Raw genomic sequence first — 25,952 nt, 5'->3', positions numbered from 1 at the left:
TAGCATCAAAGCTGGTTTATTTGATTCCTTTCATATGGTATCAAATCCCACCTCAGCCTAAGGTCTCTTTCTAAAAAGCACAGGGATCATCTTTCCTCAGTTCTTTTCAACTTTCTCCTAGTTAGGACCTGGCATTTGGCCAAGATCAGTTGACAAGTCATCTCTATCAGAGTGGTTGACAATAATGTGGGATTGTATTCATTAGCAGAAGTATCTGCCGTCAGCTGAGAGCAATTCTGCTTTCCCAAAACAGGTTGGCAGTCTGCCAGAGTCACATCTTCTTCCTCTAAGGAAACCATGATATTTGCCAACTTAATCTAATTAATGCTCCCCTCCCCCAAGAATAAAAGTTTGCCACTGTTAGAGCAGTCTTCTCCTCAGCACAAACAAAAAAACACAAAATAATAAGCAAGAGCTAACTGCATACTAGTAACTGAAATTATTATTCAGTGCAAATCACAAACTATGCTATGGTAGAAAAACAAAACCTGGAAAAGTAATTCTATATTCAATGCTTTATCCAGTTGTTGGCCATTTCATGCAGTGGCAAGTTGATTAACAAGCGTAGTGACTATTATCTTAGCCTCTGTTAAGGCCTTGAGAAAAAATGTATTAGCCATACTAAGAACCACCATCTTGAAGTCAATGACAGTGATTTTTTAAAGAAATGCATTAATTAGTCAAAACTTGTATAAATAGCTGTAAGTACACAAAGACTGTAAGAACAGGAGCTGATTTCCTTCTCAGCTTTTCTCAACAATTATTTTTTTCCCTTTATAAGGAAAAGCATACATAAAACTTCTAAACAGATTAAAATTTACTACTTCCAAAGTAGGTTTCCCTTACCTATTTTTATACCTGCTTCTGTGAGGATTTCTAATTTGGGTGAACATTTTACAATCACCATCAGTAGCATACTTGCAGGAGAATTGGGTGAACATAATTCCAAAACTGTTTTTTGAGCAACAGTGAGGAAATAAGACTTTCAAATTTTAAACTGCTAAGGTAGAGCAAAATTAAAACAGGTAAAGACTAATTTTGCTTTTGCTTTTTTTTCAGCAGAATTTCTACTTTATGCTAGCTTTTATCTGAAATATGTTTTATATTATAATCAAAAGCCAAAATTGTTTTTTCAGGTGGCTCATAAACTTTTGTTACAGTTTACTACGTATTAAAAGCTATACCATCAGAAATAATTACCACAAAAATTAACAATGGAAGTATCTGAACAATCTTTTTCTTGAAAAAGAGTTTGGTAAAGTTAAATTTTGGTCATCACCCTGTTTGAGAAAGTCTCTGCTAAAATTCAAATAAAAAATAAATAAATTGGGGAACTGTTGTTTTATGGGATTGGCGGAATTTTGTTTCATAATTGAGAAAATGAATATCCATTATAGCATATAGGAAATTTAAAAGGCTTGAAATAAGACTGCTTAATATAGAAAGTACTGCATGTAGTGTACTATTACAGCATGTTTCACAAATTGTGACTTACTTTTGTTTCTTTTAAATATCTTTTTTAAGGAGGAGTTTGGGATACAAGTATTCCATAAAGACATTTTAAGTAGGGTGTTAACTTTTGTGGGTATGTAATAGAAAAAGCAGGACATATACACAAGCAGGAGATATATCTTCTGAAGAAATAGCTACGGCTTCCTTTTAGAACATCATAGTAAGAACTGTTATGATAAGCTTCGCTTGGGCTTATCCGACCCCCTCCCAAACTGAAAGGTCTAGAGCTATCGGGGATATAAAGCAGCATATTCATATATTCCGGTTGTAGAACATGGTACGCACTACTAAAAACAAACTTCAACGCAAATTGTAATTACAAATACAATTATCTCTCTCCGCGCGCTAAAAAAGAAACGCGTTGCGATCGACGGGCCAGCCTACCCCTCACTCCTCGGGTCTACTGAGGAACTGCGCGCCAAGGCCTTTAAGATGGGCGGCTCCCAAACTGAAAGTTCCGTTCAGGACTGGCTGCGTACAGCTGGGCGACGGCGCTCTCTGACTGGGCAAGGCAACCATATTAAGAAGGTGCAGAGCGGACAGGGCGCTCGGGCTGTGAGTAGAGCTGGCTGAGAAGCCGAGTGGGGAACGGGGCGTCCGTGGGCTGGCGCGTTCGCCGCCGGGCTCGAGAAGAGAAGCGAAAAAGCCGGCATCTTCTCGGAGGCGGCCGTGCGACTAAGTACGGGCTAGCTCCGACTGTGCTTCAGGGGACCCGTGAATCAAGTGGCGCACGCATCTCTGCCTGAAAAAAAAGGGGGGCGCCCTCCGAAGTAAGCGCCACTGAATTCAATAAGGGTGCGGCCTTCTTAACGCTGCGGTGCCGTCCCAAGCGAGCAGCGCTGGAAGGCTGTGGCTGAGAGCGGGCCCCGCGGAACACAGGGACTTTATTAATGCGTAAAAGTACCTTCGAGAAGCGGCGGAAACACGACGACTTTACCCATGCATTTAAACCAAAGCTATTGCGGTGGTAGTACGTCCTGTAGCGAAGGAGAGGGGGGCTTTTGTAAAAACAGGGAAAAAAAGAGAAAGAGGGTCCTCGGCGTTATCCGGAGGCGCGGAGCGTTTTATGTTCCGGGAAAGCGAGGCCTGTGTTCTCTAAAGAGGGAAGAACGCGGGGCCCGATGCTTTGTTTTGTTTCGCCTTAAAAACTCAAAGCAGCTCCTGAGGCTGTACAGTTCGATCCTGTTCGTGTGTTTACTCAGAAGTTCAGAGATTTAGCAGACTATATTTAATTATAAGCGCCTGTGTAAAATTAATAGAAGTAAAACAAAAACTCCTGGGGAAGAGCTTTGCAAGTGATTTCACCGACAACTCCCGGAAGTTTACAGTACTTGGCAATAATACAAAAGCTGTTTGTCTAACAGCTCTGCAATTTCTGGCGCTCTCCTATCGGAGTACTAACAGGATCTGATCCTGCTGAGCTTTTTCAAAACCAAACGGGGTCTGGCAGATGAATTCCTGGCGTCATCATTCCAGACTTTTTTTTCCCCCCCACAAAAGATTTTAAGTAAAAGATCATAACTGGGGTAGGATTGTGTCCTCATTTCCTTTCTGATGGCGTCCCTGATTCAATTAGGCCTCTATAATTAAAATAGTAGCTTTCACTTTAATAATGTGTTTTTGTGGGTATTTTAGGGAAAATCCTAATAACAATTTGGAGCTCTAGGCTGGGCTTTTCTTAGCCAACCAGCAGACTGAAAGATGTCATCTGAAGCCTTCTATTTTAGCCATTGTTATGTTCCATCATGTCATTGTGAATCATAAGAATGAAGTATTTCTCTTTATTCATGGAATTTGTGAATTTCTTTGAGAAAACCTCTTTAAAAATGTGATGTTCAGTCATATATAGGCTTTTTAAAACTTTTTTTTTATCCTGCCTTTATAAATAACTCAAGGTGGCAAACATACCTAATGCTCCTCCCTCCTCCTCCTATTTTCCCCACAACAACAGCCCTGTGAGGTGAGTTGGGCTGAGAGAGAGGGACTGGCCCAAAGTCACCCAGCCAGCTTTCATGCCTAAGGCGGGATTGGAACTCAGTCTTCTGGTTTCTACCCTGGTGCCTTAACCGCTAGATCAAATTGGCTCTAGTTCAAGGAAAGGAAGAGGAAGAACTAGATCAGTTGCCAATCCCTTGGCACTCCTCATATCCCTCTGGGACTAAGCAGACTTCTCTTGGAAAAATATACAGAGGATTTCTTAAACAATGTAAATACATGATCCCTTTAAATGATAACATGAATTTGTGTGACAACCACCTCCCCTGCCCCCCAGATCAGTGGGGCTAAGGTTGGGCAAAAAATAAATTTGCCACTTTTAATTTGTATATCAAACAAAACAGTGATAAAACCATATAGCTTTATAAAGATAAAACCCTCTCATTGGAAATAAGAAAAAACAAAATTTAAAATCCATTTTAATGGGAAAGATGAACTTGCTTTTGCATCATTCTGAAATCTGAATTTTATTTTGAAGACAGACACTTTCATACACTAAGGCCAGATGGGAAATAAAAGGGTATTTCTTTGCCTTAAATCAGCTTCTCTTGAACTTCTAAAATACTGTAGCTTGTGAAATTTGCTGCTTTTGATACTCTCTCCCCGATAATCTCAGCCCTTCCCCTTCCCCTTCCCCTTCCCCTTCTCCTGTTTGTAATTCTGTCTGTAGAGTGAAGATCAGAGTTTTTCACTGAAGTTTTTGCCTCTCCAACTTTGATTATTCCCTTTGAAAGGAAAGGTGGCATGTTCAAAAAAAGCAAAAAGGCTTCTCAGTATGGTTTTGCATCAAACTGGTAAGCCTGCTCACAAAGAAAAGCAACCTCCTGACATCCCTTCCCATCCTTTATCTTGTGACCCCTGCTTTGAGAAAGGCTCATTTACAGGTTAATGCAGGAAATAAATCTCATTTTGTTTACAAATACACCTTGCAGGAAATGGAAAGCCAATCTTTTTTTCTTCCAGAACCACCTTACTTTAAAATGGAAACAACCACAGTAGATTGTAAAAGAATGTATATTAAGATGAATTTAAATGGAATATATTAAGACAAATTAGGAAAAACAGTTAATATTCTTGCCTATTGTAAAATAAGTAAAAGATGAATCCAAGTAATTGTCAGACTAAGTTATTGTGAACAGAACATATTTTACAAATAAGAGAAAGTAGAGATTGATACAGTTATTTCAGCTTTTGCCTCCTTTTTGAAGTTAGTGATGAAGTTGTGCCTTGTGAATTACGGTATGTCTTTCTTAGCCCATTTCTGTGTGGTTTGAATATTAACAGACACTCCTTTCAAGATGATGCCACCAGCCAATTCTTAAATTGGGGGTTTCTTGAATTTTAATATATTCATGAGCTCTGTATTTGTCATGCTTTAGAAATACTTTTGTAAGTTCTGCTATTGCCTGAAAACTTGCATGAATTTTGGAGCCTGGATATTATTTTCAGGTAACATTTTCTTTTTCATAAACCTCTATCCTTTTCTACATTGCCTTTTTTTTTCTTAGTTCAACTGAGTTCACTCCTGAATAAGTACTGGAGCTCTGAAGTGTAGACCCATTGTGCTTCCTGGATCCTGAACTAAAAAATAGCATTGTTCCCTCTTTCTGTTGCAGTGCTCAGAACTGAGTGCTGTTTCCAGTGGTGGGTAGGCAAAATGACATCATCAGACTCGCAGGGAAATCCCCCAGTTTACAAAAGTTTAGTCAATTTTTGGAAAGGAAATTGAAAGTACCTAAAGAGGTATAAATATGCTCAGTGACAGCAAAATGTTGACTAATTTAGGGGAAAAACAGGACATGGAGTGGAGGTGGTTTGAAAAGTCACCAGTTGTACTTTACGTCTTATTACTAGTCCCACTTGTAGCTGCTGAAATAGCAGCCTTATTTTTTATTTGCATCAAACTCCTATGAAAGGGTAAAACATACACAGAACTGACGTGCACAATATGGAGACCACAATTTTCAACCCTTGCTTTATATGTTTTATCAGCCCCATGTGCCCTATCATTCTTCGGCTTGGCTGCTTAAACATGATTCCAAGTTTCATCCAGTTTAAAAATATAGAAGGCCTAATCCGACTGGATAGTGTACAAATCTGGTATATAGAAGGCAGCTGTTATATGTCAGCATGCATAAAACTCAGTGAAGTCAGTGAGATTTAACTAATTTAACTGTGTATCCAGTTATAGTCCAACTGTGCCTGGAGCATGTTTCCAGACAGCATGCATACCTAATGAACCTTTCTACAGTACTCATTATTAGTAATCTACTCTTATTTAGAAGAATGCAGATTTTGTAGCTGACTCTTGGCTTGGGAAACACATGAAAGGATGTAACTGCCCTACATGGTATGCTTGCAATGCCTGGAATGTCAAGTGTGTGATGTTTCCTTTATTCTTCTAATCCCTCATCAAGTGAAAAGTAGAAGTTCCTGTGTAGCTACAAGGGAGAGAAGCCCAGTTTTAGTATATTCTTGATTCCACAGGAACTTGTTTCAGTCTTGAAAACTAAATCTGAACAAAGATAAATACGGGTTATGAAGAATCAACTTCAGTCTCTGGGTATGTTTAAATCCGTCTTAAATTTACAGGAATAATATGCTTTTGGTGATGTGATGAATCAGACTACCTATTTTTACTATCTTCAGTATCAGATTGCAGACCTTGTGATAAATTTCTCTTTGTAATATGTTTAAATCCTGGCAGTGTACTCCAGTGCACTTTTATTCTAAAGTTAATTAGATTTGTTTCAATGCTTGGAAGCATAGAATTGCAATCTGGGTATCTTTATTGACTTCTTTCAAATCTTATGTGATCATGATTTTTTTTTCCTATAAAAATGATGCTTAAGCTAGAAACTGTATGCTTGTTGGGGGAAGAGCAATTTGTTATTTGCTGATTTTGTTATCTATCTCTCCACCTTCAAACTTCCTCAGCACAGTGCATATATAGCCCTCCATTTTACCTGTATAATTTGTATGGGACAGTTTAAAATGAGAAATACAACTAGCACAAAATCATCCCGTTAACCTCATGGTCAAGGAGAGATTTCAGCCTGATGTTTGCCTTACCAGTACAATTCAAAAGCATGTTTATTCATTTTATTGAGAGAAAGGTCAATTGAGAGAGACTTGTTTCTTTCCTCTTCTCTTCCAAACTCTCCCTAGTAGTACTGTCTGTGTGTGTGTGTGTGTGTATGTATGTCAGTTTATTATTTATTTAATATGATTGTTAACCAGGGAGGGGTAGCACCCCTCTTTTTTTCCTTTTGGAAAGGGAAACCACAGACTGACAACAGGACACAGAGTAGATTTTGCAATCAAAACTGCTCTGCTGAAGAACACCTCTACCCACTGGAATAAATGAATGTGTTATGAAGTTCCACTTTCCTCTCAGCAAGTCCTGGTATATCACTGTTGTCAGTGCCTATGCACCAACTCTCATGAATCCAGACAAAGACAAGGAAGGTTTCTACAAGGACCTGGACCAGATTATTCGAACAATCCCAGCCAGTGACAAACTTGTCATTCTGGGTGACTTCAGTGCTAGGGTAGGGGCAGACTGTGACAACTGAGATGGAGTCCTTGGGAGACATGGGATGGGAAAACCAAATAGCAGTGGCCTGCTGCTTCTGAGCAAATGTGCCAAGCACAACCTGCATATCACTAACAGACTTGCAAACAAGTACAACTATCTGGATGCATCCCAGGTCCAAACACTGGCACCTGCTTGACTATCTCTGACTACATCAGCACAACCTTAAAGGCATCACCATCACCTGAACTATGCGAAGTGCTGCGTGCTGGACAGATCACAGGCTGGTCCAGTTGCTCCTTAAACTACATGTAGCCCCTCTACATTGTAAACAACCAAGGACTGTCGAAGTCATTCAACATCGGCAAAGTGCAAGACCCAGGCCAAGTTCAACATTTCCAAGATGTACTTAATGAAAAACTCTCCAGCAATTTACTGCTTATAGGAACCTGCTCTGAAAAGTGGACGCATTTAAAGATGTCATCACACAGACTGCAACAACTATACTCAGACTGAAAACCCGGGCACATCAAGACTGGTTTGATGAAAACCATGAGACCATTTCAGTAGCCCTCCAGATGAAGAACAAGGCTGTGTAGACTGGCAGAACAATCCATCTGTCTCAAAGACAAGTTTAAGTATCTGCAGTCCAAAGTTCAGACAGAACTGCGAGAAATGCAGGATGACTGGTGACAGAGTAAGGCTGAGCAGGTGGAATGCTATGCAAACATGCATGCCACCAGAGAGTTCTTCAACACCATAAAGTCAATTTATGGTCCTTCTAAATCAGGATGCTCCCCCCTGCTGTCATGTGATAGATCAAGCATGATCAAAGACCAGGAAGGACTGGAAAATTGCTGGGCTGAACACTTTTCCAACCTACTCAATAGGCTGTCCACAGTTGATCATGATGTCTTACAGCAGATTCCTCAGATGCCAGTCTAGATGCCCTAGACCTGCCTGCCACTACTGATGAGATCAAGAAAGCGATTTCACAGATGAACTCAAAGCAACAGGACAGGATGGCATTCCTGCTGAGATCTACAAAGCACTAGACCCAAATCCCTTACAGGCATTCCAAGACATCTTGGAAGACATTTGGTCCACAGAGGAGATGTCTAATGACTTCTGCAATGCCATCACTGTGGCTCTCTACAAAAATAAGGGAAGTAAATCAGACTGCGGAAACTACAGGGGTATCTCATTGTTGTCCATTGCAGACAAGATCTTTGCCTGCATTCTCCTGAACAGACTTGTCACTGTCTAGGAAAGGAACCTCCCACAGGTGCAGTGTAACTTTCGGCCAGAATGGAGTGCGGTTGATATATTTGCCGTGAGGCAAGTCCAAAAGTGTGTCGAGCAGAAGAAGCCTCTTTATTCTGTCTTCATTGACATAACAAAGCATTTGCTACTGTAAACAGGGAGGCTCTCTGGATCATCCTGAGACTTTATGGATGCCCAAGGAAATTCATGAAGTTGATTCAGCTACTCCATGATGGAATTACAGGACAGGTTCTTTACAACAGTGATACATCAGCTGCATTTGCCATTTCCAATGGGGTAAAACAGGGTTGTGTGCTAGCCTCATTCAGTCTCATCTTTGCTTGTGTGTTGCCATGTGCTGTCCAGGGTCTGAAGGAGGGAGTGTACATCAGGTACTGATTGGACAGCTCTGACCTTCGCTGCTTGAACACATGGACGAAGTGCCTCCATATAGTCATCCAGGAAACCCTCTTTGCTGATGACTACGTGCTCCTGGTGCAGAAAGACAGTGATCTACAGTTGATGCTAAACAAATTCTCACACGCTGCTGTGCTCTTTGGCCTACTATCAGCCTGAACAAGACTGAAGTACTTTATCAGCCCGTGCCAAATACCAATCCCGTGGAACCAAAAATCACTGTTGACAACACCCAGCTAACAAAGTAAACAGTTTCAAATTCTTGGGAAGCTGCATCTCGAGTGATGTGTCTTTGGACAAAGAAATTGACTCCATGATCAGCAACGCCAGCCAGACACTGGGGCAGCTGTGTACTAGAGTGCTCAATCAACAGAAATCTGTATCTCCACAAAGCTGAAAGTCTACAGAGCTGTGGTTATTCCTTCCCTCCTATATGGATATGAGTCCTGGACTCTCTACTGAAGGTGCATCAAACAACTGGAGAAAATTCACATGTGCACTCTCCACTCCAACCTTGGCATTCATTGGTAAGACTGTCTTCAACCTGGTGATCTTGGATCATGCGGAGTCCACCAGGATTGAGTCCCTGATTATCAGAGCCCAGATATGGTAGGTGGGACACGTCGTCAGAATGGATGACCACCGTATGCCTCACCAGTTGCTCTATAGTGTACTGGAGTCTGGGAAGAGACCTTGAGATCAACCATGCAAGCACTGCAAAGACCTTGTGACATCCAGCCAAGGGAATTAGAAGCTGCGCCTGCTGACAGAACCCACTGGTGAGCCCTATGCTATGAAGCCTCCACTGGCTTTGAAGACAGGCGCCGCCAAAAATTGATAAAAACTGTGAGCGGCGTCACAGAATAACAACCACAGTTGTTAAAACAATGGGCTTCCATTGCCCTCATTGTGCTAGACTCTGCACTTCCAGACTGGGACTGCAGAGCCACCTCTGTGTCTACAGATGAACTGCACAACAGCATGTCTTCTTCAAATCTGAAGGCCTACTATATAACCCACCTTAATCATACAACTCTGGGAGGTGAACAGCAACGTAAAAAGACTAGAGAAAAATAATACTACCCCCCCCATTTAACAGTAACATAAAATATGCAAACAAATACACAAATGGATACCTATAGCCAGTCAAATGATAAAGGGAAGTTTAATGATAAAGGGAAGTTTTATCCAGAATGTGAGTTGGGATCATCTGTATGGAGGCTCCCACGAGGGAAGACATGCCACGTCCTCCAAGTCTTATGAACCTCCCAAGGAGGAAAATCTCTCAAATGGGCCTCTCCAATGACTAGATCAGATGGGTGGTCATCTTTGGTAAGGGGCTGGCTGATGAAACTTGGTACTGTGCTTGGTACTACAAAGGTTTTATAAATAAATGGATGCTTGCAATGAGGTCCCAGTGTTAATGGAAAGCCTCTGCAATTGCTTCAAAATCAGAGTTATTCTGTAGTGGCAGGATTGGTCAACCAGCAGTCTGGCTGCTGCATTCTGGACTAATATGAAGAGCTATTAACTTTCCTACGTAGTTCTTAGAAACTCATTTGGCTTTTTATTTCCACTGAAGAGAATATATTTCATTCAGTATTTCTGGTTGTACAGTAGATTAAAATTGACAACAACAGCAAAAAAGATAACTGCAGGTGCTGTACTCTGTCCATTAAACTTCCCTTCATGTGCTGCCCTACACCAGGGATGGGTCTTCCTGTTGCTGTCCTCCCTTGGCCCTCTGCATACCCCCAGATTTCTTTGAGACAGTTGCCAGATACTCTGAAGCACATTTGTCGGCAGGGGGCACTGGCAGGTGCCATTTTATTAGCAAATAGAGTTATATGCTGTACAATTCTGTACTTGTTGCCTAGTTATAGCTCATAATTTATGTCTAATTGTCTGCCTAAAGATTATGCTGGCATGTAGACTCCAAATGATATTACCTTCAATTATGTATCCTGCACAATCTGGATTTATAAAAGTTCATCTAGCATGTTAATATTAGAAAATTGTTATTTTGATTATATTCAGAAATCCTGCAGTCAGCACTAGTTGACCCATTAAATACAGAGGTGGCTTTTGACATGGTACGTAGGAAATTCTTGAAACATGATTTGCCTAACTAGGAATTTCTTCCTTTTTTGTCAGTTGGAATAATATGTGCTATATTACTTCTTGTGCTAGGATTCTTATACTGTAAATGGATTTTTTATTCATCTATGGACACTAATACTGCATAGTGGTAGGTGATTTAAGTGGCTGTGAACTGGTAAATTTCTGATCCTGATGTGCTTCTGCTCAGACTATTACTTCAGTGGCCTGATCCAAACCATTGTCTTTCAGCCTCAGTGAGAATGGGAAGAAACTATACTAACTTAACTTTTAGTTTGTTACAAGATTGGGCTGAAGCTAATGATGAATGTTGAGTGGTCTGAATAACTGAACCAGCTAGACATTTTGATTGTGAAAATACTTAGAGGGTCATCTTCCCCCCACCTCTTCCAGTCCCAAGTAGATTGGAGGAAGTGACCTTACATTTGATGAGAAAAGGAATAGAAGGTTATGTTGTAAACAAATGATCAGGAGGTGGAAATTTGAAAAGCTCTTCCAAATTGAAAAGAGCTTGGGGAAAAGCTCTTGGGGAGTGGCTGTTTGACTGGTGAATTTTAACTCATGTATATGCTGGTCTTTGACCGTAATAAAGATTTGATTTGATTTAACTCATGTAAGGCCTGAGTTTGGCTTCTTTTCTTTCCTTCCCTGTTTAATTACATCTTCTCTTCCTCGTGGCCCTCTCTTGCTTCCTCCAGTGCAGCTCCTCAGAATGCAGTCACCCTTCTGATGGGTTCTCCATCCTGTTTTTGCTAGAAGGAAGGAGAAGAATGTATATACTTGCATACTTCTGTAGCATGTATATAAGCAGCATCTGTGTGACTGCTAGATGTGTATGCATATGAACAAGTATCCATCCCTGCTATAAGGAAAAAGTTCGTTGCCTGTGAAATAACCGCCCCAGACACACACACATACAAAGAGTGGCAGAGAAGGAATCAGTTACAGAGCAGGGGGCCTTAGTTTAACTTTTTCCACGTAGCAGGCATGCATACTTGTTCATATGTATATGCATCTACCAGTTTCTTTCATTCTTTCTCTTTCTTTCACTTTTTCTCTCATACACAGATGCATAGCATTTTTTTGAGGCATAAGGGGATCTGGATTGGTTAACAATCCTTGGTTGATAGTGTGGGAAAGCTGAATGTTGCACAGGATTTTTGCATATATTATTAATCCCTTTTTCTGTCTACTCTTCCTGTGAGGTCAAGAAGATCATCCTAAATTCACGGTCATTTTCCATTAGAGTTGCTAATGGAAAATGACCCAGAGTCGCTTTTTTTAAAATTATTTTTTATTATTAAAAAAAAGGAAAAAAATACATAAAGATGTATTTTTTAAAATAAAAGTGAAAAAGTACCAAAAAAAAGTTAATGTTACAATAGTACACAGTTCCAGTTCTATATATGCTTATCCAATACAACTGTTGTTCAAGTACATATATATTTCTGTTATATGACTATCCTGTTTTTTTTAATCCAGTGTATTTTGTATAAACGAGTCCCCTATTTCATTATCCTTGTCCATACAAAGTCGATGTCTATAGGCAATCCGCTCATAAGTAGCAAGTGTAATCAGGTCTTCAGTCCATTGATTAAATGGGGCCATACATTTATCTTTCCAATGTTATATCAGTCATTTTTCCAATGTTTTATCAGTCTTAATATCAGTCTTTTGGCCATAGTAAGAGCACAGAGAATCCATTTATGTTGTCCAGTTGTCAAGTTCCATGTACTAGATATATAATTCAAAAGAATATTATCTTCTGAAATTTTTAGCTTTTGTCGTGCAATCATATAGTCCACTACTTTCTCCCAAAACTAAGTAAATATAGGATATTGCCTCTTTAAAGCATATGTTTTTACATTGTCCTTATTACATCTCCAACAAAATGCTGTTTTTGACAGTCCTTTTCTATACATATGTAGTGGAGCCCAATAAATTCTAAATATTATTTTTTGTTGTATAAGTCATAATTTATGGTCTGTTGACACTCTTGGTATAGAAATTAAGACAGTCTCCCATTGTCTAAGCAATATAGAAATCTCTCATTCTAACCCAGAGTTGCTTTTTTAACGAGATGGATGGTGACAAATATACATATATATATAGTAAATATATATGCACACTGTAAACATTCTAAACCCTGTGGGGCATTGTGGGGCAAAACCTAGATTTAGAATCTGAAATTACCTCACTGGATAGGAACAGAGGAAGCTGCTGTATATAGTACTGAGTCAGCCTATCCTATTCGGTATTGTTCACACTGCCAGGCAGTTGTTCCCCAGGGCTTCAGGTGGCAGTTTTTCCATTTCTTTGTGGAAATACCAAGAGATTGCTTAAATATCTTTTTCGTATGCAAAACATGTGCTGTCCTGAAGAGCTAAACCCCCTCCCTTCAAGGAATGTACAATTTTAGTGAAAGAGTCATTTTGTAGATATCAGTGGCATATTGTGACTTCTTATTTTCAGGGTGTGCTTTTGCTTAATTTTAGTTTCAGTTCCTCTGGGCATTCTAAGTGATGTGATTATGAGAACTTTGTTGAAAACTGGATATTCCATTTTGATTCATCCTGAGCGTTACTTAATTTGAAAATATTCATACTGTTCCCAGCCATGAGCAAATGTCCTGATTGTTGCAGCAGATGAGTTGGCAGGATGAGAGCCATCAGTGAACCTGCTGAATCCATTGTGTGTGATGAAAATTATTTGGGTCTTTCTAGATCTCTTCTTCTTTGTCAACACTCTTTTGATACATAAAAGGCATAAAACAAGGCCCAGCTATTGAAGATCAACAAGGAAGGCAGATACTGCATTTGGAAGCAAGCCTCATGACGTGGCTTTTCTTGTTTAAAACACACACGGAGAACTTTAAAGGGACAGTGGCCTGTGATGACATTTTGCAGAGTGCCAGCATCCCTCCTTTACCAGCTTGAACAGGAACTGGATACAGATGAAAAGGAAACCATGCTCTTCTTATGCAGAGATCTCATGCCTGACTTATGTATGTCTGATGTCCAACAGCTCTTGACAGCTTTGAATGAGAAGGAGATACTGACCACCATCAATTTATCTGAACTATTATACAGGCTGAAAAGATTTGACTTGTTAAAGAGGTTCCTGGGGACCGGAAGAGCAGCTGTAGAAGCCACTTTGGCCAATCATCCTCAGATGTTGTCAAAATACAGGTGAGTTCAGTTGAAGAGCATTCTGGCTTTTAAAAATATATATACCTCTATATTAGACACTTTATTTACATTGGGTTCCATTTCTAAGAATTGCTTCTGTTGAAAATGCTGTTTGTATGATCAGTGTAACATCAGAACTGTAAACTTCTGTGAGATCTCAGTTTCATTTCCATAAACTGAAAAATGATTAGTTTGTGGGAGTAGAATAGTGATCTGGTATTAGGTTTTAACTCTAATTTATAAATCTTTTAAAATAAAACATAAATATGCCAATCATGCAACTTGACCACTCAGACAACCATGGATATTAGAAATCAGAGTTATTTACACCAATGATTTGTTCAAGGGAGCGAGCAAACAATTGAGACCCAAACCAAAATTAGCTTATACTTGAACCATTTTGTAAGTAATAAAATATAAAATTGCTGTGGTATCCTCCTCCTCCTTAACTTTTTTGATTTCACCATAACTAGTGGAAGAACTTTCATCTTAAGCATTTTCAGCAATGATACTTGAGTATGCAGAAAGTTGAGTTGCAGGTGTTAGAGCAGTCTTCTCTTCTGCTGCATGCCAAATATGTTGGGACTACAGCTTCCAACGCTCCCAGGAATTGGCGTTATTTTAAGGGAGGTTTGGTCCACAAGCCAGGTTAGCCAAGACACTTGACTAGGTCCTATTTATTCCATGTCTGTGTCAGCAGATGACTTTCAGTGGTCTCAGTTATTGCCTTCAGGATTGGAATGTTTTTTCTTCTTTCTGATGGAAAGGAATTGTAGTGGGACTTGTGTTGTGGCTTTCTTTATGACTCAAACCTTCACATGTGCCAGTGAGGGCATGCTGGCTGGTGAATTCTTGGAGCTGAAGTCCACACATCTTAAAGTTGCCAAGTTGAGAAACACTGGTGTAGAGTGTGGTGCAAATCCACCCTGTGCTTCAGCTTGTTGGTTTTACTAAGCAATCTGTATTCTCTATTTGTAAAATACACTATTGGAACTTAAAAGTAATGTAATTCCACTGATGGCTGTTTGAAGTATTTTTACTCTGCTGATTTGAATACTGAATGACTATAACTCCAAAATGTCCTTAATAAAGCTCTGCATGCAAATGAGTATCATTACCCCTAACCTAAAATTCAAATCATCAGCTACCAGTATGTCAGAAGAGTTACCCAAACCCGTAGATTAGGAGTTTAGGTAGGATATCCTAAATATGTTTATCTTCATTCATATCCATACATGAACTGAGCTGGAGCACTGGATACATTTTATACTGTACAAATGATGCGTAAAAGGAAAACTGATAGATTACTCTTATGGGAAGCTGCTCTGTACTGTTGTATTAATGATATACTGTTGTGAGATGGGCGGCTATATAAATAAATAAAATTATGGGCCCAATTAATTCAATAGTCTCCACACCAGCCTTCTCCATAGATGTCAAGGTGCAAACTGCCTTCATTGGCCATTCTGTCTAGGACTGATTTATAGAGTTATAGTCCAGAATAACTATAATAGCTTTTAAAGACCAAATTGTTCCAGAGAACCTTCTCCTGATTTTGTTAAGCCATCAGTATGCTCTATTTTACTGTTTGTAGTTGTTGTTTGGGTTTTTTATTGTTTAAAATTGTACTGAGTTTTTATTTGGTCTTACTCTTAAATATTTATGCTTGTTGGTTGAAAAATATATGGTTAAAATATAGTTTAAGGAAGGAGTATGTGTAGAAGAATATGCAGTACAGGCCATTGGGTAGGAGAGCAAGGCTTTTTTTTTTTAAAAAAAAGATGAAATGAATTCCAAATTGTGTTTGTGTGCAGGGTGCTGATGGCTGAACTCAATGAAGATCTGGACAAAGAAGACTTGAGATCTCTCTCTTTTCTTCTAAAAAATGATTTTGGTACATCCCACAAGGAGAAGGTAAACTTAACATGAACACAATGGTAATTCATGGCAGCTCTTTGTGTGTTACAATGAATGGGCACAGAGGAGGAAACAAGGATTCCCAGGTTCATATCTGCTGGCTCTGCCTCCTTCCCATAGGCAGGTGTAAGAGACCATGTACATGCAGGATGCAGCTATGATGTATGCTTTATGGATTGGCCAATCGTGGTTTGGAGTAGGGCCGGGAGAACTTATCCCACTTCTCCTTCAGGTGTAAAGACCTCTTGTAGAAATGGAAAATGGGCATGACAGGGGAACCAAGAGGGTAGATTGAGTAATACTAGAAGAAAGCATGCCAAGACGTTGCTTTTTTAATATAAAGCTTGTTGAGAAATAGAAAAAAAGAAAGGGAAATTCCTGGAGATATATCAAACTTGGAAAGATAGCATTAAATCAACAGGTGGGGCAGAAAGCAGTAAACCTACTGGGGTGGAAAGCCCTGTAATAAGGATACTGTGCAAACATACTCTCCTTGAAAGTATGGAGATTAATGAATTTTCTTGTACTCCCAAAGGTCTAATACCTCAACAGGTGCAAACAATGTTTGGGTTGTTATTCCAAGCTATGGTAATTCAGCTGAGAGTACTCCCCACTCACCATATTCCAAATTCAAAAAGGGCATATGAAAATCTTTTAGATGGTTACCTTATCATTTTTAAAGTCATTAGCACTGGAAATTCATCTAAGTGTAAGCATCTTTTACACTAAAAAAAAACTTCTAAAATTGTATTATTTTTAATCTGAATTCATTTGTAAATTATCTATGCGCTCTTCCCTGATTTGGAACCAAGCCACTTCAAATTATATTTGTAAATTATAAAGGGTGAATAAACATCCTCAGGGCTGGGATCTTTCTCTCTCTTTTTTTCCATTTTCCATAAGGTCCTCGTAACAGTGTAGTTGTTCCTGCACTAAGATACTGAAAATATTGATTTCTATCTAGGTGGTCAGTGATAGTGGAATATTGAAACTGCAAACAAGTTCATTTGGGGATTACCAGTGCTACTATTAGTAATCTCCAGTTGAGGGAGCTCTTTACTGTCCCCTGTCTATTTGTATGAGGCAGAATTCCTGGCTGGCAAATTAATTGATCAAAAACTGTTTTTTATTTTATTTTACTGGATGCTGACAACAATCCCTTTTCCCAATTGTATGGTTCTTAGAATGATTTGTGGTAAGAGTAGAATTCAACTTTGGGTCCTCCAGGTGATTTGGACAAGAACTACAGTCATCCTAACCCTGAGCCCATCTGGTGTGGTACTGTAGAAATATCAAGAGGCACTGGGATGGGCTTGCAGTGAAAGATCCAGGTTCCAGCTCGCTCACTGAAATGAACTTACTCTCCTGCTAGTTTCAAGTCCAAGCCACTGTCTTGTGGAATCCCTTCCTCATTAGTAAAACAGAAAACCCCAAAAACTCTACCTTGCAGGATTACCATATGATAAGTGCTAATTGTAGAATAATATGTTTTCCTAAACAGGGGATACAAGTACTGCACTACCAATATTTTTGTATCCTCTGAAAGCTTAATATATAACTGTCAATTCTCAGGAGTGTGTGTTGCTTGTTCTTTACATTTGTCCTTTCTGATTTTTCTAGAGTTTTCTGGCAATTATAACTGACCTTGAGAAGCTAGATCTGATATCTCCTGATCATCTGGATTTAATAGAAAACTGCTTCCTGACCATTCACAGGACAGACTTGGCAAAAAAAATTGAGAAGTACAAACTAGAAGGTAAGATTTGCTATGTTTTGCCATTCAGCTACTTGGGTAAACATCTTACTGAACTCAGTGAAGCTTACTAATATGTAAATATACATAGGACCATGCTGCTAGTAGTAAGTATCTGGACACAGCTATAAGTCCAGAAATATGGGTTTTGTGATAGTGAAGCAGTGTGAAATCTAGCACTCCATCTCACCATCAGCCCATTTAAGTCTTAATTCAAGATGATAATATTAGCAGTACAATAATCTATAAAAAGTTTATTTCTTACATAATGAGAATTTTGGGAGGGAGGGAGAATGCAGGAATGGTCATGCCCCTTCCTTGGGATTTTTGTTGCCTGTCTGAATGATCCTCCATACATCAGAGAATGTCGGCAGTAGGAGAGCTTTCTGTTCTGATATTGGCTCTCCATGCAACTGAATTACAGAGTCACTTCCTCGTGAGATGGGCGGTGACCAAATTTGAAATATAAACAAACAAACTCTGAGTTGATTTTCCATGATTCTAAATCCTGAGAGCCTACATATATAGATTGTATTAAAGATGTTCTACCCAACCTTCCGGGCATGCACCTTTATAGATACAGCAGGTGATAAGGATGCGCTAGAGGATCTCAAGCGTTTGTTTATCCTGTCTGCTGCTGCTCACAGACATGGGAAGGAATCAGTTTCTGCACAGGACTGCTACCTTAGCGCATGCACAGCAGGGAAGTAGTGGATAGCTTTGCTGTAGAGAGTCATCACAATACCACAGGAATGTTGTGTTTCTAGTCGTCTTCTTTCCCTGTTGTTTAAGAGGCTGAGCATTTTGGAAAGAAGTTTACAACTGCCAAGTAAATTAAAAGAAGAAAAAGGGGGAAATGGTATATTTTTTTTCATACATGAACTGTGCTAATTTGTGCATTTGCAGAACACAGAAAGGAAAACACTTGGCATCTTAACATGAACACCTAATTTAAAAGTTAAAAAAAATAATTTGCAAAACAATTGAAATGGGGGGGGGAGAAAAGTATTGCCTAATTTTTATCGTAAGGCATGCAAGCTTCCTGTTTTTGTCATGCACCTAATGATCATTCTCTTAGCAAAAATGAAAAGGGTATTCACTGTTTGGCAAACAACATGGTAAATAAAGTGACAATTGAAAGTAGCTTCACAAAGTTTGGTTCTAATCGCTCAAGCTCTTTCCCTACTTTGAAAGTATGTGTCATTTCACTTCTTTCAGAGCCTATTAATTGCCCCTCTTCCCCTTCATTTTCCTTTTCTGGTTTTGGCATCAACTAACCTCCAACATTCCACCTTGAGACTGCTCTCAATTCAGCTGCAATCCATTGCACAGCTTGTGAGCATAAGCGCCATTGAATATAATGGGACTTAAAGAGAGATGGATAGCATTGCACTGTTGATTGTGGCTGGTAATTTGACCTTTTTTCTCTAGGATCAACTGCCAATAGAAAGGTGAATCTTTCGAAAGTCCAGACATTCTTGTTCAGACATTTTGAATTTCAAATCTACTTTGATTCTATAATGTACCTAAGAAGCCTCTCTGAGTATATATAAAACAATCTTTTTTTCTTGGGTTATTCCATTATCTATCAGTTTGGCACTGAAGTCACCCACTGGAGTTTGTACTGGTGGAGGGAATAATGCAGCTGCAGAGCTCAGGCTGAGAGGGAGTGCCTTGTCCAAAGTTTTTAAAGCATGGTGACCTGGAAGCTAGTTTCATGGACTTCATATGCCATAGTAAATGTGCATAGGATGGCACTATTAGTGTACTTTCCTTGATGCAGTTATTAAGAAATCAGATGTGAGTTTAGTGAGTACTGGATTATGGCCTTCTTAGGAAGTCCCAGTGGAATAAGAATGTAACTGGGCAAAATCATACCAGTTCATAGGTGTTAATCCTAAATGTGCTTAGGAATGAAACATTAATATGTTTGTAAACACATTTGCTTAGCAGTATATCCTGTTGAAACCAGAATGTTTTTGGGTTTTTTAAGATAAATGTGTTCATGGTTAAGACATTGTCATATTAATTCCTGCTACTTGCTACAGACTATTAAGTGCATTGATTGATTTCATGCCACCAAATTGTTGTTGACTCTTAGCAACCACACAGATAGATTTAACAGCTCCCTTAATCCTAATAGCAAGAACTTTTTATATAAATAGGTCCTAGAGATATAAGCATTTCCTGATGCAAAAGGTAGGGTCTTCTTCTTAGGGAAGCCACTAGAGACACCTATAAAAGTGATGGACCTTTAAATAAAACTATATTCACCTTTCAGAGATGGAAGAGGATTGACCAGGACAGTTGTTTTACAGAATGACCACTGTTGATGTAATTTCTGAGGCTTCTCTTCCTTTTTCAGTTCTAGGTCACTTTCCAACAATGAATGCAAGCACTCTTCAGGTGTCCTTTCCCAAGTTATCTCTTTCTGACCCTCCAAAGGTAAGTGCATTGTAGTGAAGAACAATGAAGTAGTTTCCAAAACTTTTGAGAGAAAGAGTTTTCTGAAATGTGCAATGCCAAGAACCGATGAAAGCTTGCCTAATGACTAGGAACTGATGAGTTGGCAAGATTTGGTCCTTTCTAAGTGGACTTGGCAAGATGTAGCTTATGAGTATTCTGCTCAGAGTTTAAGTCAAAGCTACAGACCATGTACAAATTGCAGCCATTAATCAATGAAAAGGAGGGGCCTATTGCACAGGGGTTGATCCGTTTCTAGTAACAGCTGCGACCTCAGCGGATTGGCCTAAAACTGCAGCAAGCATCCTTTGTGTGGCTGTACTTTCTTGTTTTCAGCAACAAAAGGACTGTGTTAATGAGGTCAGCAAGGAATTCTGTTCCCCCTTGTTTCTTTTCGTGTAGTCTATTGGAGATGTTTTAAACGAACAACAAACATTAAAAGTGGGAACAGGCATTTAAACCAAGTACAGATACCCATCATTATCTTTGTTTCCAAGAAAGTCTTTGATCCTTTATGGCCCAGTGTTTCATTCTGAAATTTGCCCATCTGACCAGGAGAAACCATGGGGTGGGAAACCTGGTCAGTGGTGAGTTAAGAAGCATTTGGCAGGTCTTTTGGTAAATGGCCATTTTGAGAATGTCTTTACCTGCTAGGACAGCTATTTTATCAATGGTAACCATTTTGGGAGAGCACCTACGGTTGTCTCTCAGAATTCCAGATACACCCACAGGACCTGAAAGTTGGAGGATTCTTGGCCTGTGCAAAACCAGGCACTTCTTTGGAATGCACAAACATCTTTTCATTCTCAACTGCCTCTCAAAACGTGTGCTTCTTGCCATGCGGAAAACAAAAATTCTTTAAGGAAGAGTGGCTAGAGACAGATGGCAGAATGCCCCAGAATAGCATTTACTTCTTTTTCAGACTTTATTTGTGGCATGCTTTTAGTTACCATAGTAAAAAAGAGTCGCCATTGCAAGATTGGCAGCTATATGAATTGATATGGTTAATCAGTCAATCAATCATCCAACAGCTGGGGTGGTATTTGGTGAGATTAAACTTGTAAGTTTGACTCTTCTCTCCCACCAAATCCCAGAAACTTTTGGATTGATCAATACATTCCAGTGTACTTATTTTTGTTAAATGTACAGTATATAACCTATTCCCCCTCCCCAATATTTTAGAAAGGATCATAACAAATATATTTGAAGTGCTATACGAACCCAGCACCTCATCCGTATGGGGAGTGTGTGGGTTTACATCCTTTCTACCAGCCATTCAGTGAAACAGTAAATAGCTCTGTGCTACTTGATTTCCCCTTTCAGCTTCTGGCAGTTTTCTCTGTTTTTTTCCCCAAAAGAGGGTGGGCAAAAACCATGAGGTAGAAGCACATGCCTCATGGAGGAAAGCTGAACTGGGACAAAAAAGGGGGTTGGAATGCTCAGTGAGTAGAGCCACAGGAACGAGGACCATGAATTCAGAACGGCTGGACTCAGACTCTACCCATCTGGCCTTGTGGGAGGGTGCAGAATGTTTGCAGAAACAGGTTATTTCTACTTCTGAATCATCTTTCCTCAGTCAGAAACCCTGCTATGGATTACACAGCATATGCTTCAAATACAGGTCAGATAGTATCCCTCTTCCAACAGAGCAAGCAAGTTCTGTTTTTCTGGTTTTGAAGGGTTGGCATTATTTACTTCTACAGTGAAAGGTCCCGCACCCACGATGCCGTTGAACAGAGTGTGTGTACATGTACTCACAGGAACACACATGTGTGTGCATGTATATCTTCCTTGGAGAAACATGCTGCAGGATAAGGAATAAAAAATGATCTGCCAGATTAGAGGAGGGTCTGTTCAGTCTAACCTTCTGTTTCTAACCTGATTCGCCAAATGCCTCAACCAGCCTATGAAGGCTGTACCCAACTGATATTAAGAGTATGTTGCCTCTGAAAAAGAGTGTTTCATTAGTCCTTATGGCTACTAGCCATTGACTGACCTACTCTGAATGGATTTGTTTAATCATATTATAAAGCCAAATTCTTACCTGTTTGGTATCATCTTTTCTAAGGCCAGGATTCATCCTGAGAATGGGTAGACAAACCATTACACTAACTGATGCTAAGTTGAAAATTCTGGAGATAGGAAAGGGATAGAGAGAGACCTCTATCTTCTGTTTTAACACCATGCATTCCCCATAATTTTTCCTTTTAAGTCAGTTTTATTTGCTAAGTAAAACAGCCTTGGGCTCCTTGTCCCCATTGGGAAGATCTTGTGATTCTTGGATCATGTTGACTGTCCTTTTCATATTCTGTGTGTGTGTGTGTGTGTGTGCGCGCGTGTGTGTGCGTGCGTGCGCGTGCATCTTCAAGCCAGTCTTGACTCCTGACAACTGCTTGGACCAAGTCCCTGCAATTTTCTTGACATTTGATTTGGAAGTGGTTTGCCTTCGCCTTCATCCAAAGGTTTGGGAGAGAGCAGCTAGTCCAAAGCTGACACGTCTAAGGCAGGACAAGAACTCACAGTATCATGATTTCTAGCCTGGAGCCTTTAACTACTACCCTAAACTGTTTTTCTTTCTGATTGTACAGTATCCATTTTCAGATACTTCATTGAGTTCTGTGCACAGAATTTAGATGTGGCTGTTCCATGGATTTATGTAAAGCTGTTATTAAACAGTTTGTTTTGAATTTTTTTTCTAATTACCTGTCCAGAATTTGTCTTTTCTGCTATCACAAAAAGACAAATGTAAAAGTTCACCAACAAAGACAAAATATGATTTAATATGATTTATTGTTTACAGATTGTGAACAAGGGAAGGGCGATGAACGGAGCCTGTGCTGTCCAGGGTAAGCCCTATTATAACTTTATAGCTATTCTGTCCTGAATTACCATATTTATCACCATATAACATGCACTTTTTTCCCTAAAAATTGGGGCTGAAATCCTAGCTGCATGTTATACGCCGGTATGCCCTGGGCTTCTCACCTCAAGCGGCAGGGCTGGGAGAGCAAAGCTCCGGGAGAGCATTGCTTTTTTGGCAGCCTTAGCAACCTAGCGCTGCCACTCCAGTTGGCCACAGGGGGAGGCGCAGAGCCTGCAACACCCCCCTGGCTGCGCCGGACCCCTCTCCCCCAGGACCAGCGAGCAGAAGCGCAGCCTCTCCTCCGGCTCCTCCTCCCTCCTTCCGTAGGGAGAAAGAGCACGGGAGAGTCCAGGGACTATGTCAGACCAAAGCGCAAAGAGCAGATCCACAGGGCTCCTAAGTTTGCTAAAACGGGAGCCACGCACCCATTCCCGGGCCTCTGACTTTGCAAACAGCTGCTGTGCCAAGCACACTGTGCCTGGAGGAGGAAGAGTTAAGCGCCTGTGTGTGTGTGTGTGTGTGTGTGTGTGTGTGTCTCACCGAGAGCAGAGGGGTGTGGTGTGTGTGTGTGTGTGTCACAAGAGCAGAGGAGATACAGGCTTTGAACAGGAAAGCCAGATGCTCCTGCTGGGCAGAGGCGGAGCTGGGCGCCTCCTGCTGCACCAGCCTCTGACTTTGCTGGGCTGAGGGACTGTGCAGTCCAGAGAGGTGAGCACTGTGTGCTGCACTGCACCACACATCCCCAGTGAGGGGATCCACGCTCCTCCGAAGGCTGCACCCTCCTCGTTTGCTAAAACAGGGGAGGCAGGGAGCTGCGTGCCACCCATTCCCCAGGCCTGCGACTTTGCAAACCAGCTGCTGTCCTGAGCACGCTGCGCCTGGAAGAGGAAGAGTTAAGCGCCCCTGTGTGTGTGTGTGTGTGTCTCGCTGAGAGCAGGGGGGTGTGGGGTTTTATTCCTCCCCTGCCGCTCAGTGATTTTGAGAGACTCATGGAGGGCAGAGGAGACAAGGGCTTTGAAAGCAAGGAGCTCCTGGACAGAGCGGGCGCTTCCTACCATACCAAGCCTCTGACCCTGTGGATCTGCTCTTTGTGCTTTGCTCTGACACACTGAGTGCTGAAGAACTAAGGTCCGGTGCAGCCTTCAGAGGAGCGCCAGTCCCCTAGCACACAGTGGTGGCACACAGTGCTCACCTCTCTGGACTGCATGGTCCCTGAGCAGAGGCTCAGTGCAGCGGGAGGCACCCTGCTCTGCCTCAGAGCGTCTGGCTTTCCTGTTCAAAGCCAGTGTCCCCTCTGTTCTCAGGACACACACACATGCAGACACACACACCCCTCTGCTCTTGGTGAGAGACACACACACACCCTCTACTCTTGGTGAGACACACACACACACACCCCTCTGCTCTCGGCAAGACACACACACACACACAGACCGGCGCTTAACTCTTCCTCCTCCAGGCTCAACACAGCGGCTGGTTTGCAAAGTCACAGGCCCAGGGAATGGGTGGTGCTTGGCTCCCTGCTTGCCCCGTTTTATCAAACCGAGGAGCCCTGCAGATCTGCTCTTTGCACTTTGCTCTGACGCATCCCGGACTCTCCCATGGTCCCAGGGGAGGGGGCCGCCCCTCCACACCAAAGTTTCTCCCTACAGGAAGGAAGGAGGAGCAGGCAAGGCCACGGGGAGCCGGAGGAGAGGCTGCGTCTTCCACGCTCACCAGTCCTGGGGCGATCCAAGAGGGGTCGGGTGCAGCTCTCAGGCGGCCAGGGGGGCATTGCACAGCACGCTGCAGGCTCCACGCCTCCCCCGCGGCCATCTGAAGCAGCATCGCTGGGTTGCAGCGGCTGCCAAAAAAGAAATGCTCTCCTGGCAGCCACGCAGGTGATGTTACTAAAGATTGCAAACAGAGGAGGCATACCCTAATAATAAATTACTGTACCCCCCCAATCCTCTTGGACCACCAGGGATTTTTAGCCCCTACTGGTCCACCAGAGATCTTGCCTGCCTGCCTGCTGCAGACAGGTAAGCAGGAAAGGAGAGAATAAGTACCAGTATGATAAACAGATTGCCATTACCACACACTACACACAACTAACCAACACTAATGGTACACACACACTATACACAGCCAGCCTACAACATACAAAAGAGATGCTTTTTCTTTCATATTAGGTATTTACCTTATAAGTGGTATAAATATTAATAAACAAAAAGTTCAGAGCTCCCTTTATTTTGCTTCCAAGTCATTTATTTTAAATTTAAGGTTTTTTTTACTCAAACTTCCTTCTTAAAAATAAGGTGCGTGTTATACGCCAGTAAATACGGTACTTGGGAATAATGCCCTTCGAGCTTAGATGAGGTTTCGTTTGGAGCGTCAGAATGCAGTTTCAGTTGTTAAAGCATCTTGCATTTTGTGTTCTTTGAGTATTTGTAAAAAAAAAAACACTAATTAACAATTTGAACTTGGCTTTTTCAAAACGAGCCCTCTACCTCACTGCCCATCTTTTTTGGGATAAATTCTCATTATGCCCAGCTTCACGTGCATCACATTACCTTTTTCCAATGTATGCTTAATGTGGTTTAAAAAACTCATTTTAAAAGCCATGAACTCCCTTTCAGTCCCATATGCTTACCTGGGTGTTTTATTTTCATCAGACAATGATAGAGTTGCAAAGTAGTTTGACTGCTTAAAATGTTGTGATCCTAAAGCTTTGTTTCTAGCCTACTGCCCTCTAAATGTGTGAACTTTGGTCACTGTCCTATTTAGCATGGCCAATAGGTACGGTTGTGAAAGGTATTGTTGTTTAACGTGCATGGAGAATAACAGGTTGGAGAGGATCAACATTACATCAACTTGCATGAGTTTTTGCTAACATTCATATTCTGAAAATGTAGAGATAATGCAACTAACAGGCCTTTTTATTGTATC

The 25,952-nt window shown here is 40.9% G+C and overlaps 1 protein-coding gene across 8 annotated transcripts in view; it reads left to right on the top strand.

Annotated features, from left to right (window-relative positions):
• The first annotated feature begins 1,886 nt into the window (after positions 1 to 1,886).
• The window catches only part of CFLAR (CASP8 and FADD like apoptosis regulator), a 39,541-nt gene continuing 15,475 nt past the window's right edge, over positions 1,887 to 25,952 (top strand). For 2 of the 8 annotated variants that reach the window (XM_088135664.1, XM_088135662.1), the window contains exons 1-5: positions 1,887 to 14,028; positions 15,843 to 15,942; positions 17,566 to 17,701; positions 20,064 to 20,143; positions 22,962 to 23,007. In XM_088135664.1, coding sequence (XP_087991790.1) covers positions 13,733 to 14,028; positions 15,843 to 15,942; positions 17,566 to 17,701; positions 20,064 to 20,143; positions 22,962 to 23,007 — 658 coding nt within the window. In that variant the 5' untranslated portion in view covers positions 1,887 to 13,732. The remainder of the gene's footprint in view (positions 14,029 to 15,842; positions 15,943 to 17,565; positions 17,702 to 20,063; positions 20,144 to 22,961; positions 23,008 to 25,952) is intronic. The other 6 variants (XM_025166518.2, XM_025166521.2, XM_025166516.2 and 3 more) reach the window with 6 other exon arrangements.

Source organism: Python bivittatus, unplaced genomic scaffold (assembly GCF_059951505.1).
Source record: "Python bivittatus isolate LINGU-HERP-01145 unplaced genomic scaffold, Pbiv_v1 ctg000200_np1212, whole genome shotgun sequence".
Taxonomy (NCBI): Eukaryota; Metazoa; Chordata; class Lepidosauria; order Squamata; family Pythonidae; genus Python; species Python bivittatus.
This window is presented reverse-complemented; position numbering and strand designations above follow the sequence as displayed.